This window comes from Ascidiella aspersa, chromosome 7 (assembly GCF_963924565.1).
Source record: "Ascidiella aspersa chromosome 7, kaAscAspe10.2, whole genome shotgun sequence".
NCBI lineage: Eukaryota > Metazoa > Chordata > Ascidiacea > Phlebobranchia > Ascidiidae > Ascidiella > Ascidiella aspersa.
Window position 1 is genome coordinate 29,851,596 of NC_139453.1, and position 13,913 is coordinate 29,865,508.

At 36.1% G+C, this 13,913-nt stretch overlaps 1 protein-coding gene across 1 annotated transcript in view; it reads right to left on the bottom strand.

The window, feature by feature from the left end:
• Positions 1-7,536: 7,536 nt before the first annotated feature.
• The window catches only part of LOC146138881 (E3 ubiquitin-protein ligase XIAP-like), a 44,769-nt gene continuing 38,392 nt past the window's right edge, over positions 7,537-13,913 (bottom strand). Inside the window, exons 14-18 of the mRNA XM_083394720.1 lie at positions 11,499-11,688; positions 10,093-10,205; positions 9,194-9,309; positions 8,209-8,250; positions 7,537-7,736 (exon numbers count right to left, since the gene is read on the bottom strand). Of these exons, the coding sequence (XP_083250846.1) occupies positions 7,537-7,736; positions 8,209-8,250; positions 9,194-9,309; positions 10,093-10,205; positions 11,499-11,688 (661 nt within the window). The remainder of the gene's footprint in view (positions 7,737-8,208; positions 8,251-9,193; positions 9,310-10,092; positions 10,206-11,498; positions 11,689-13,913) is intronic.

The following is a 13,913-nucleotide window of genomic DNA, read 5'->3' on the forward strand; positions in this document are numbered from 1 at the left end:
TGATGTTTTGATTTTTTGTTAAAAAATAACGCTATTTGCAAAATTCTGACTGTTTTTCTTAAAATCACATTGTTTTGCAAAATCGAGTTCTAAATATTGCTTAATTTACCCACAAAATACATCCAAATTGTTAAGCACAGTGTCAGTATGCTGTTTGCGACAAATTAAACCAATCATTTGGTTCCGGGTTAGAATCCTTTTCACAGAGCTAATTTATTTGGAGATGGTGTCGCTGTTCTATTATTTCTGTCAACATTAGTTTTAATCTGAAGTTAGTGTTCTATTTTACCTTCTGATGTTTCCGCTTCCATTGCTTGGCTTGTTGAAGCAACTGCAAAAACACAAGTTACGACGATAAAGAAGGTTTAGCGCAATAAGCATGCTCGTACAAATTTCATTGCAACTTAAACTAATGCAACCAACCACCAACACGATAAATACTTGGAACTTTAAGCCGAGAAAATAAAGAAATAATTATGAAATATAATAAATCGTATTTTTAAATCCATTAAAAGCTTTACTAAAAAAATATGGATCGGATAAAAAAAACTAAATCCAATTTTTTTTTACGGATACCTTCAAATTATACGGTAAACCTTTATTTATTTATTCGTACTGTCTAAATAAGTCAGCTGAATCGGAAAAATTTAAACGGAAAAAAATTCCTATTCAAAAAAATAATCGAGTTAAAAAATCCAAGCGTAGGTCAAAAAATCAAAACAACTTTGTTATACAGCACGAAATAATACAATGAGGAATTATAATGCAGTTGTGGGCCGCGTGATAGTTCATTGCAGTTTATTTTAAAAGTTAGTGTTTCATAGAATTTTTAAATTTGCTGAGCTTGGAAAGGCCCATGTGCCAAATGTGGTCCCAAGGGGCGGCGAACTATAATTTTTGCCAACTTAAACTATTTTTAACCTTCAATAGCTCTAAAAAGAGTTCATTTTCAATGAAACACTTTAAAGCATTGATGGGTATCTGAAACAACTCTACCACTCACAAATGCATAAGTTTGCGGCTGTCACTATTTTTTTTAAACTTACCAGAGTCATTGAACCAAACGCCGACCAGGACTTCGATAATGACACCAGCAACTAAAAACATTGTTTTGCGACTTGGCTGGTTTCGTCTTACTGGTTGATTTTCTGTTCGGTTTGGTGGTAAGGGTTGATTTCTCCTTGCTGGTTGATTTCTCCTTGCTGGTCGATTTCTTCTTGCTGGTTGATTTCTTCTTGCTGGTTGATTTCTCCTTACTGGTTGGTTTCTTCTTGCTGGTTGATTTTCTGCTAGTTGAATTGCGGCAAAAGCTGGTATATTTTCTGGTTGATTTGGTGCTGGTTGAACTGATGGTTGGTTTGGTGCTGGTTGAATTGCTGGTTGGTTTGGTGCTGGTTGAATTGTAGGTTGGTTTAATGCTGGTTGGTTTGGTGCCGCTGGTGGGTGAAGGTGGTAATGCGTGTCACCGATTTGTAGATTCTGGGCGTGGATTGTCTGGTTGGAGACCGGAGGGGCGTCCTGTTCAATATTAAGCCAAAAGTTGGGTATTTTTAATTCACAAAGAAATAATGATGTTAATCACCAAACAGTATCACACTTTGGAACACGTTTTTTTTAATAATTTTAATATAAATACCAAAGCCATTATATTTAATAAAGCGACAACTCGTTGTTTACAAATGTTTCGGCAATACCTCATGAAAACTTCAGTATAAAAATACCAGTAAAAATAAAAACGATAAGAATACCTTTCACGAAGTTCAGGCCTACCTTTTATCCCATATGCTACCAATTGATATTTTAGAGTTTAGACCAAGGGTGGGCAAATGTATATAATTGAAGAGCCATTTGTAGTTGGCCGTGAGTTACGTTTGAATAGTTTAGTGTTATTATGTAGTTGTGGGTCGCGTGGTAGTCGTACATTTATTGCACTTTGTTTTAAAAATACATGTTGTTTCAAAAAGTTTTATATTGTCTCAGCGTAGTTCAGACCCACGTGCCACATGTGATCCTGAGTAGCCTACCTGTCGAACTATGTTATTTACCACATTTAAATATATGGACACGCAAAATATTTCGCGCTTCGCGCGTATAATATTCCTTTTATAGTATGTTTTGCATTATGGCGTGGCAGTGTTTTTGCCATCAAGGCGCCGTGTAATACCTTAAAGTCAAATATCCCGAATCCGCCACTTTTTCGTACTGGTTTTACGTGGGCTTTCAATAGCTCTGAAAAGAGTACTTTGGGCCACGACAAAAAAGTTTGCCGACCACTGCACTAGACTAAAAACAAACTTGATTTGATCAAGTGTCGCTTCGATTAATTATTGGTAAACCAATGGTGTGGAGCACTAAAGTATAAATTCACTTTGAGAAAAGAAAACTGACGTATTTCTTTATTTAGTTAATGGTTTTTCCTTAAAGCAATTAAAGTAGAAAATATATTTACCGATTCAACTCGATTGTTGACTTCTTCGTTTTCACTGTCCGACATTTTTGGTCCAAGGTGGTCTACAAAAGGTTTTATCAAATTGTATGGCTGTTGAAATCAATGGTAATGTTGGAATTTTAATATTGTCTTTCAAAATTGAAAAAAGAAAACGCCTGAGTGTTATTTTATATATATTAACTATTAAACAAACTAACTGAGAAACATCTTTTTTTTAGAAAGCTTAAGAAAGTGTAATTCTCAATCAGTTGCCAATACGACATAGCCTTGCCATCTCTAAAGCAAACGTGCTGAGCTTGATGCCTATGCGAATGCTGTGATTACTTCTGTGTTCGTGACAATCAAACAAACTTGCTTTATTTAATGTGCTGTCCTACTCTGCTAGACTAGTTGGTTATTATATAACATTAGTTGAGTTGCTCTCGCGTTAAAAAACGGCAAAACATTTAAATCAATTGCAAAAGCTCGTTAGTGCAATCAAGAGGGAAAAATAATCCTGCAAACCCTGCATTTTAATTTTTTGTGGTGTAGTTTATTTAGCAGTTAATTCTGTCCAAACCCTATAGCTGTTACTGGACACTATTTCTCTAGTTCTCCTTTATGATTGTTCAACACTTAGTACTTGTATAGATCGTTCTGCCAAACTCAACTTATATTACTTATAATCTCACCAATTCAAACCAGATCAGACTAAACACACAAGTTACAGCTGATAAATGTGAGAGTGAGCCCTAGTGTAAAACAATAGGCCGGGAACAAAAGGATAGAGCCAACTTACACAAACAAAGTATAAAGGGTGTTGTGCCTTACAGTCATTGTGTCTGGCTGAAAAACAACTAACAAACGTTGTACGTATTTACTATCAATCTTTTTGGTATAATCTGAATTAGAATAGAACTAGAATTAGACACAAGCACTTCCCAAATTAGATTAGAATTAGAATTAGCCGCATTTTGCTCTAATTCATTGAATTAGAAAACTAGAATTATCTAGTTGTCCAAGTCTGCACACAAATGTGTACAATAACTGTGATATAGCCCTTCTGAAGCGGCTTTTTGACCAACTATTACAACTAAGCCTACGTATTATTACTAAACTGAATCCATCACAGACTCGCCGAATGTGTCGATCAATGATGCTAGCAATGTACACCTACAGTTAGAAAACTCTTGTAGTTTAGGAAACTCTGCTTTATTCTGTTTAAACACTTCAACCTAAAATAAAGCCTTTTGCTAAAAGCAAAAACTAGAAAAACCACCCGCACCAAGATATGTTAAAGCAGGGGTTCCCAACCTGTGGTGCGCGAAGGCTGTTCAGGTAGTACGCGAGTAGCTTTCGTTTTTTCATAAAACCCTGGATTCACAACGCAACTATTCCTGTTGTTTCGAAATAATGCGATCTTCAAAACACAGGCCATGTCAATTGTCGACAAGGCGCACAGTTGCTTTGTAAAGCGTACAAAGCTGTGGGATGGTGGTCCTAGGTTATGTCAAATGATTGCTCTTGATAAATATAATCTACTTTTTTTAGCTTAAACTACAATTGGCGTTGAATAATGCTAGTTGCAAGCTAAAAATAGATAAAATTATGGTTCGATCAAATCAGTTTTCTGCAAGAAGTGGTACGCGTGGCACTACATAGCGTCCAAGTGGTACGAGACCGCAAAAGGTTGGGAAACCCTGTGCTCAAGCCTTGAAAGATTTTTTTTCTCTAAAAGTCCCTCCCCATAAAGTAGCATTAAGGTAAAAAAGCATATTTTTATATTTTTTTAATGGGCGAAATGTAAACTAGTTATCAGCCTCACAAATTAAAAAAGTTTTTCTAATTTTGTAAATATTTTTTTATTACACGTGCGCTACCTAGCGGGCAATATTTTGTTTTTAAGCTGCTGCTGCGAGACTAAAATCGCTTAGCAATATCAAAAGCTCAAAAGAGACACCACGCGGTCATATTAACATATTAACTTTTGCAGCATGAAGTGGTTTTCAAAAGTTCAAAGTACGGTATTAGGATTATAAATAAAGAAAAACCCACGGATCAGTTAAAATCATAGAGATTATAATCTCTTTGGTTAAAATGAACGACTTGCCCTTTGAAAAACTTGAACTTAATTTTCATCGCCTAAAAAGGAACCATAAGTAGGCTACATTGCAAATAGTTTTTACTTGTAAAGAACTTAATTATCCCCTCATTTCAGCAAAAGTAACACCCTTTACCGACACAAACCGAGGCAAATTTATTGCACTATGAATGTTTTGTCTTTCCCTTAAATTTTTTAAATGGAATCATTAGTAGGCCTAAGTAAAATGCTTAGGTTTCTGTTAAAAAGGTAAGAAAAAACGCAATATGCAAAATGAGGATTTGGTCAAATTTCAGTGACATCGGTAAAACATTTATTACAATTTTTTGTGACTTTTAATAGAGCCACAGTTGTAAATGCAAACTGATTTTCATTACTCAAGAGAACGTAATTTGTTTCCAACATCCCCATTTACGGCGGTAGAGCGTTGGTAGCCCTGTATATTTGCCAGTGTAGTTGATACTGAAGTCAATAAAATAATTTAAGGGGTTTTAAATTACTCGTAACAAGAATATCAAAGCCCATACTGAAGTAGGCAGCATTTTGAACGCTTTGAATAACTATTTATTCAGTTTCAACCTAAAAATGCTACCCACTTCTGTATGGGCTTTGATATTCTTACTACGTCTTACTAGAACCTCCAACTAATTATGTTCCTAAATTACTCGGCTTATATAAACTGTTGCTACCAGGCATGGTAATATAAATCAAAAACAGCTCCCCCCCCCCCCCCCCCTTTATATTACTCGGCTTATATGGACAACAACAAAAAAAAAATGAACCAAGTGAAAAAAAGGCTGTATAAAAATAATTTTCATGTTGTTATAAAGCCCTATTTAACATTTGTTAATGGTCCAATTAAGTTGGTAAAATAAGACAACGCTATTCTAACTCACCACCCCTACTGTTAACTGACACATGAAATATTTCACTTGCTGTTATCTATTATTTTTAATGGGTACTAGACCTACATCAGTTACACTTATGTGCAAAGCTTTTAAAATGAAAACAAACTTAAGTTATTATTGTATTTAATTACAATTTTTTTTTGATTGAAACGACTGGAATCAATTCTACAAAAGCAATTTGTAAAACATCCGTTGTACAGGATTCAAGAATACGGGCATATTTGCAGTAATATGTCGCTTAAATCTGCTCGATGCAAGCAAACAAGGATTACGCACATATATAGCTACAAACAAACAAACAAGACCGTCGCCGCCGTCTACAAGAACAAAAAAACACAATAAAAACACCGTAGCATTACAAATTTAATATAAAACACAACACAATTTTAATAGTTGGGTAGCGATAGAGAGCACTACTATTTTTTTTTATTTTTAGTTTTGTATTTTTTTGGTGGTTTTTTTAAACACCTATATCATAATAAAGGTGCCGTTTTTTATTTTTTTGTAAGATTTTTACATATTTTTTTTATGAAAACTGAAAGCTAAAGTGCTAATATTTCATTTGTAACAGCAGGACAAAAGTTTCACCATTTCAACGATAAACTCAATCAGAAGATAAAAGAAGCTGTTGCTAACAAGTAGCTTGGCATATCGGTTAAATATAAAGTAGACGGCGGGACGAGACTTGAATGCTTGCCACCTGTTGTCACTTACCCACGAGATTATGGCAGCTTTATATCACAGCACTTTGTAGTTGTTTACATACAACTTGTGCTTTTAAATTAAAAATGTATACATTGTATAGCAACAAGTCAGAGTTTCAAAATCTCCCTTAATTACACAAAGCCATTTGAAAAGCACATCTGCAGTGAGATTCGAACTCCGACCTTTGGGATAAACCTCCCTAACAACCGAACTAGGCAAACTGAGTAGGGAAGCAAGTCGAGAAACAACCATATTATATCACAACCGCCAGCGACACCACGACCGCTGTACCGATTGAGCAACGCATGCTCAGAGGAGAACAAGTCGAGGAACAGCCATAGCACCGTCGCCTGCTGCATCCTGTTCGTAAAACTAGCTTGTTGTGAGGTTTGAACTCACGACCTCGGTCATACCGAGACAGTCGCTCACCAACTAAGCCACGCATGCTCAGAGGGAAGCAAGTCGAGAAACTGCCATATTATCCAGTTCGTAAAACTTACTGCGGTGAGGTTTTGAAATTGATACAGTTTTGTGTAGTAACAAATCACGATTAGGGTAGGCATACTACATTACCTCACCATTTTACAAACTCAAATTGGCACCCTATGAGGAACCAATAAAACCGGCATCATTTCACTGGTTTTATTGGCGGCCAAAGGCCCCATAGGGTGTAAATTTGAGTGAAAATGGCTGGAAATGCATTTTCTGCCCACAACCGAAACCCAGTAAACACACAGCTTGGATATATTTACAACCAGTGCAAAATAACCAGTAAACTGTACGCTTCGCTCTTTTGTGAAAACAAATTTGAGAAACGCTTTTTTATCCCTGCCTGTGTTATCTTTTGGCCTGAATTTGAAACTTTTCTCGATTTGTTTGAAAATACACCTCCTTTCTTGTTCCATATAAAATTTTAAAACCTGTTGAATAATATTTCCCATTCATCTAAAAAAAACCCAAGTCATCTCTTTGCCGTGGTGGATTTTTTTACTTTCGAACTCACCGAATCTGTCGATCAATGATGCAAGCAAGGCAACAACTAGCCTGCAGTGAGGTTCGAACTCACGACCTCCGATCATACCGGGACCGTCGCTCTACCAACTGAGTTTCACCATCTCAGATGGGAGCAAGTCGAGAAACATCCATAATACCGCTGCCGGCAGCTTCCGAAGGGCTAGATCACATTTGTTAAACACATATGTGTGTTATCTTTAATTGACTTGTATTCGATTCACGTGTTGGAGATATAACGCCACCGTTTTCTCGCGGGTAAATGACCCCCTCGCTCGTTGATAGGTAGCATATTACAGCAAAGCTAGCGCAGAGTTGGACAATAATAAGCCGCAACTCTAGTACTAGCGATGCTCCACTGTAGCCAGTGCTAAGCGGGGTGGTTAGGTTATGTAGGTGCGGATAGCCTTGTCGAACTTGCGTCTGCACAGCGGGCACTTGCTGGTCTTGCTCGTACAGCTTGTGCAGATGCAGAGGTGCCCGCATGGAACGAGCACGTTGTCCGCTTCCTCGATGTGGCACAACTTGCACTTACGCTCGTCCTGGAGATCGTGAATGCGCTGGAGCATCGATGGGCTCGTTTCTGGGAAAATATTTGATTGTTTTAAGGTCTTTAGGTTCCAATTTTAACTCGTTTCTGAACAGAAATTTAATTTTCACTCGTTTATGGGAGAAAATTGATTTTTTTTAGGTCTTTATCTTCCAATTTTTACTCGTTTCTGGTTCTAAAGTTTGTAGGACTTTAGGTGGCCGTTTTTAATGTTTTTTATCGAATCCTAGAATCATTTTTTCATAAAATAAAAATTGACAATGAAAACAGAAATTTAACATATTTACAAGATTTATTATAGTTATGTGTTCACACATCGTGTTTTATATACAACAGGAATGGCTTAGTGAGCAACTTTTTTATCAAACTGTAGGCAGCGGTTCGAACTTTTTAGGTTTTTGGCGTTTTTTCATAAAATCACATTGTTTTGCAAAATGGAGTTCGTTAGAATCCATTCCATAGAGTTAATTTATTTGCAGCTGGTGCCGTTAGTAATGTATTTCACCTTCTGATGTTTCCGCTTCCATTGCTTGGCTTGTTGAAGCAACTGCAAAAACACAAGGTACGACGATAAAGAAGGTTTAGCGGAGTAAGCATGCTCGTACAAATTTCATTGCAACTTAAACTAAGGCAACCAACCACCAACACGATAAATGCTTGGAACTTTAAGCCGAGAAAATAAAGAAATAATTAGGAAATGTAATTTTAGCGTATTTAGATCCTCTATTAAAAGCTTTAGAACAAAATATTACGATAAAAACAAAAACATTTATTGTTTTCACGGATACCTTAAAATTATACAGTAAACCTTTATTTATTTATTCGTACTGTCGTAATGGCCAACAATAATTTAGGCTTTTCCGATATAAGTCAGCTGAATAGAAAAATTTAAATAGGAAAAAAGTTCCTATTCAAAAAAATAATCGAGTTAAAAAATCCCAAGCGTACGTCAAAAAATCAAAACAACGTTGTTATGCAGCACGAAGTAATACAATGAGGAATTAAATCAGTGGTCGGCAAACTGTGGGCCGCAGAGTCATTTGTAGTTGGCCGCGAGTTACTTTTGAATAGCTTAGTGTTATAATGCAGTTGTGGGCCGCGTGATAGTTCTTTGCAGTTTATTTTAAAAGTTAGTGTTTCATAGAATTTTTAAATTTGCTCAGCTTGGAAAGGCCTACATGCCAAATGCGGTCTTAAGAGCCGGCGAACTATAATTTTTGCCAACTTAAACTATATGTAATCGAAAAATATTTTTTTTAACCTTCAATATCTCTGAAAAGAGTACTTTGGGCTGTGACAAAAAAAGTTTGCCGACCACTGATTTAAATGAACGAAATTTCACCAAAGTCTACAACAACAAAAAGCATTATGTTGAAACTAGCATTAAACAGCCAGTAAAGCCAATGTAAAACATCAAAAAAGTAACACTTTACCCGTTGTAACCCTTCTATGCTGATTTAAAAGCAACTATTATAGAAACAATATGTTACCTGCACTTGATGACGTCATTTCCTCCTCGTCGTCACTTCCGTGCTCCCTCTCCTCTAGTGTGACGTCATCAATGAGGTCAGCAACTGACGTGTACATCTCGGTGCGACGAATTCGCCTGGAACAAAAAAAATCGTTTTTAGCACGAAGATGACCTATTTTCAGTAATTAATTTGACCGAAATATTTAATACTTTGGCACTAGCTAACCATGAAACTCTGCCATCTATTGTTAAAATAAATTAAGACAAAATCGCCTGAAACATAAAAAAGCAAATTGACAACTTGGAGCGCTAAAGAGCTATTTGAGGCGTCAACTTTGCTGGGTTCTGTTTTACGCTTTTTACACTTGATTTTTAAGCGATAGCCTTCTTTTAACGTTAGTGCATTTTAATGACTATCTTTTTCCGAAAGTGCCTTTTGACTAGTGTCGTTTAACCATATTGCCTTTTAACGTTACTGGTGTATTGTAACGATAGTCTTTCAACAAAGGTTTTTTAACAATACAGTCCTATGGGCAATTGTCTTTTGAAGAAATGTCATTAAAACGTTTTTGGCCCATGGCACACTACGAAAACAAAGTGCGACCCTTTTAGTACAAAACAATAATATAAATGATGACAAATGGCCCCAATCCACAGCTACGCAATAGGTAGATTTCATAATAATCATTTTTTTTATTAAATAGCGTGCGATCACGTAAGCTCGTCTGTATGCCAATTTGTAACACAAAAAAGTTATTTTTCAAATTCACAAAAAGTTATGGGATACACTAAAAGTTCGCTGCAGTAAACAGTTATAATCAACGTACACCAAAAAAACGTTTATTGTACTTTATTTATTCCAATTGAACCCTATATGTTTTCTGGTGAGTTTATTTCCTTATTAAAAAGTGCTCTGACCTTCGTACGACCTTGCGAACCAGCCTCGTACTGAACCCAAGGTCAAGAGCTGCCCTGACGATCTCTGACGTCATCGCGTGGTCAACACGTTCTTCTTCCTGACGAAGTTCGGCCTGAAAATAAATTTGTTAAAAGTTAGTTTTCGTTTTGTTGTAGACCTCTAATGGTTGTTGGAAATCAAATTGTCCATAAAATACTAAAAAGGTTTGGTATGCTGTATGTGTGTTTCATAACAAATAACTGGTGGATGTGTGTAGAACTTGTTTAAAGTAAGAAAATACTATAAATGTGGCTGTGGTAAGGTCGAACTCACGACCTCGGTCAAATAACTCAGCTATGCAGCCTTAGCGGGAAGCGAGTGAAACACATGGCACTATTGCTTACCACAATACTACATATTGTAGTGAAACTATATCTAATAAAAACAGGTACAAAGCATATAATGATCATTCAATGGTAGTGTAGATTCCCTTCAATGTGAAGTTGCGTGTACTAACAGAATGTAGCAAGCATTAGTAGCCTGCCCTGCTTGCATCATTGTTCGACAGATTCGGTATGTCTGCAATGGCTTTTCGGTGTACATACAAAAGTAGGGATCGCTTTGAACTTGATTTACATTTTCAGGGTTGCTAATTGCCACACGTTTTTTTTCTGCTAAAAGACATGCAAAAAGTTTTTAAAAGAAAGCGCATAGAATTCTAAACATTTGAAATTGGATCGCTATAATGCGAAAACAAAACAGAATAAATGTCAGCAGAATCTACGTAATAAAGAAAAAGTTTGTTAGATGTGTGTGTGTGTGTGTGTGGCAACATGTTTGCCCAGTCATTTTACAATAGATTTGTGTTACATCACAATGGAAATGTTACGTCACACACAATGCGATTTACAACATGGTACAGTGTTACCAAGATTGTGTTTAAGCACGTATCCCAAGCCCAGCGTTGGTTAATTTAATATAGGTATATTTAGAAGTTTTTGTGGCCCCCGGTTGAGAACCACTATTATAAACTATGCTAACAAACGTGTGCAACGTTCCAAATAAAGACTCAAGTTTAACAATGCCAAATTTAGGCAAAGTTTGCAAAATATTTTATGTTATTTACGAAGATCTTACGAATAATCGGTAAATATTCTTTTTAACCTGGGCAACGCCGGGTATATTGTTTAGTAAATAATAATTTGGTTTGCCTAAGCTGCAAATAAGATAAATTTAAAAACAATTCAAATACTTTTGAGAAAAACATAGGGTTATGAAACGACTTTTGAATGATCGATTAAAATAAAAACATATAAAGATTCAAAGATTTTGAGGAAACCCTGATTTTATTGTCTGCGCTAAATTCTCTACACAACCGTGTTCCAATTTATTTAAAAACAAAAAATATTCAGATTTAGTTGTTTACCTGCGGGTCAATTATTTCCGGGGGCGGTGTTGGGGCTCGGGCCGAGTTGGTCCCAAACTGGATCCTGGTGCTCCTCTGAGTCGGGGGTACATCGAAGGGACCCCTGAGCAGTGGCCGGGGTAAGTTGGGGAACATGGAAACCATTCGGTGGACAAAGTCGGGGCCTTTGCGGCGCAGGAGAAATTCGCAACTGAAAAAGTCAAATTACATTTTTAATTTTAAGGCTATAGAAATTGTAAAGTTAGTTATGTAAAATTTCCAGCGAAAAAATACATTTTTTGGGCTTGGGATTAATTTTAAGGCAAGTTTTGAAGAACAGCACCTCTTATTTGTAAGACTACACCGGATCTCTTTGGAAAGGCTTAATCACAAAATACACATTGCGTGTTTTTAAAGTTAGACGATTTTTAATAGTATAATTCCAACGGAAAAAGGGATAATGTGTCATGACTTCAAATAATTTAAAATAAATCTTAAGGTTTTAGAAATTGTCAATCAAAGTCATCAGCTGCCCTTGGTAGATACAGGAAATGTCATCAGGTCATTAGAAAATCATTAACCAAAGTACCCTAAATCAAAGTCATTAACGCAAACACTGAACTTACCTGTGATGTTCACCGCACCGCCAACATTACACAAGTATGCAAAATGTGTGCAATGTTTAATTTTCTCAGCAAGCGATTAAAGTTTACTTAGCTCATTAAATTTATTTCAGCCATAAAGTAAGGTGAAAAGGACACGTAGTTGACAAAAACAAGGCTCTAAAATCGAGAAGCTTCTCTTAAAAAAATGCTCTACACGTTTGAATAATATCAAAAGTTTAATTGGGTTAACAGAAGCGGTAAAATCAAAACCTATGAAACTAAATCAAAACCCATTAGCTGAAGATGATAAAAGTTCGTATCGAAACCATTTGGCTTTGAAATTTTAAACCAAGCTAATTTACAGATCCGTAAATCAAACATGTTTATATTTTATAGAAAGCATTTTGTGCGCTTTACGACTAATTAAATATATTTTTAAACCCTAAAAACGGGGTTCCCGAACAGTCCATGGCCCATTTTAATTCATTAAACTTCTTACGACCCTCCAGGCTTAACTGTTAAACTAACATTCTTTATTCCATATTACGGTATATTATACAATATAGGGTTTAGAGCAGATTTGCTTGGGAACGAAAATACTAGCTTCGTAAGTTATCTTCTTTAATAAGTATGAAAGATTCCGTTGAGTTATGTAGGACATGAGGTAATATAATTTGTATGTAAATAATACGCATATAGTTAAAATACCAACGTTATATTTGTTTTTTATCGCTAAAAGGGGCAAGGTAGTATAGTCAAATGCTTTTAGCATAGCGATCAAAAACATCGGAAAATGTTTATTAAATATGATTAAATTGCATGGCTAGGGTTTGGGGTTAAATGGTTGGGTGGGGCTATGGGGCATACCTCAAGTTCCCTTCCATAACGTGTGTGGCCTTCGCACGAGAGGGGACTTTCCCGATATAACCCAGAGGGAAAGTCCCTGGAGTTATTACTTGATTCTGCAGGGCGAAGTAAGATTGTACACGTTTGCCCCATGTTACAAAATATTGCAAATTTTTAAAGATATTAGAAGTCCAAAAAATTATCATCTGTGTCATTTAAGTGCTGTTTTGCTGTTTATGCGAGTAATCCAAAAAAATGCCGTACCCAACAGTTCGCTACATCTTTCCTAATCAAATAATTTAAGCTTTGCTATGTGAGCGGAAAACAAACAAATAGTCACATCATTGTTTAATTTACATCTTTTTGCATTACTTTACCAGGGGCTCTTAAACTTTTTTTTTCAACCCTAAACGTTTTTTGGTTCGAGTGGGCCAGGGTAGGCATGAATTCTTTCAGAAAGGACGTCATAAATTGACGTAACCTGCTGAATGCAGTCGAACTCATGGGTGAATATAATTCGACTCTAAAAATATTACGTTCATGTATAATATTATAGGTTGGTTGTTTAAAATACCCCTTTTAACCGCGCTACGGTTAGTTGCACGTAAATATAGGGTTACACCACAAGTACGTGAGATTATTGTGTAATAAACATAAGTATAGGCGGTACAATACGACAATACGTATAAAGTTATTATAAAACCAAGCATACGTTGTTTGGCAAACAAGCCTTTGTGAAGAGGCGTTGAAAGCTTATGAAGTGCAACCCTCGAAGTTTTTCTCTGTTTTCTTTCATTTTTTTTCAAAGATTTGCGGGTTTACCACGTATAAAAAAAAGCCCTAAAGGCAGAAGTGAATTGCGACATAATAAACTGAAACTCAATACCATTTTACATTACCAAGTACCGGACACCCCCTGCTCTGATTTAACCCCTTAAACACTCTGCCCTTTGGATCTTTGCACAGTAAGCATTACAAATTCTCA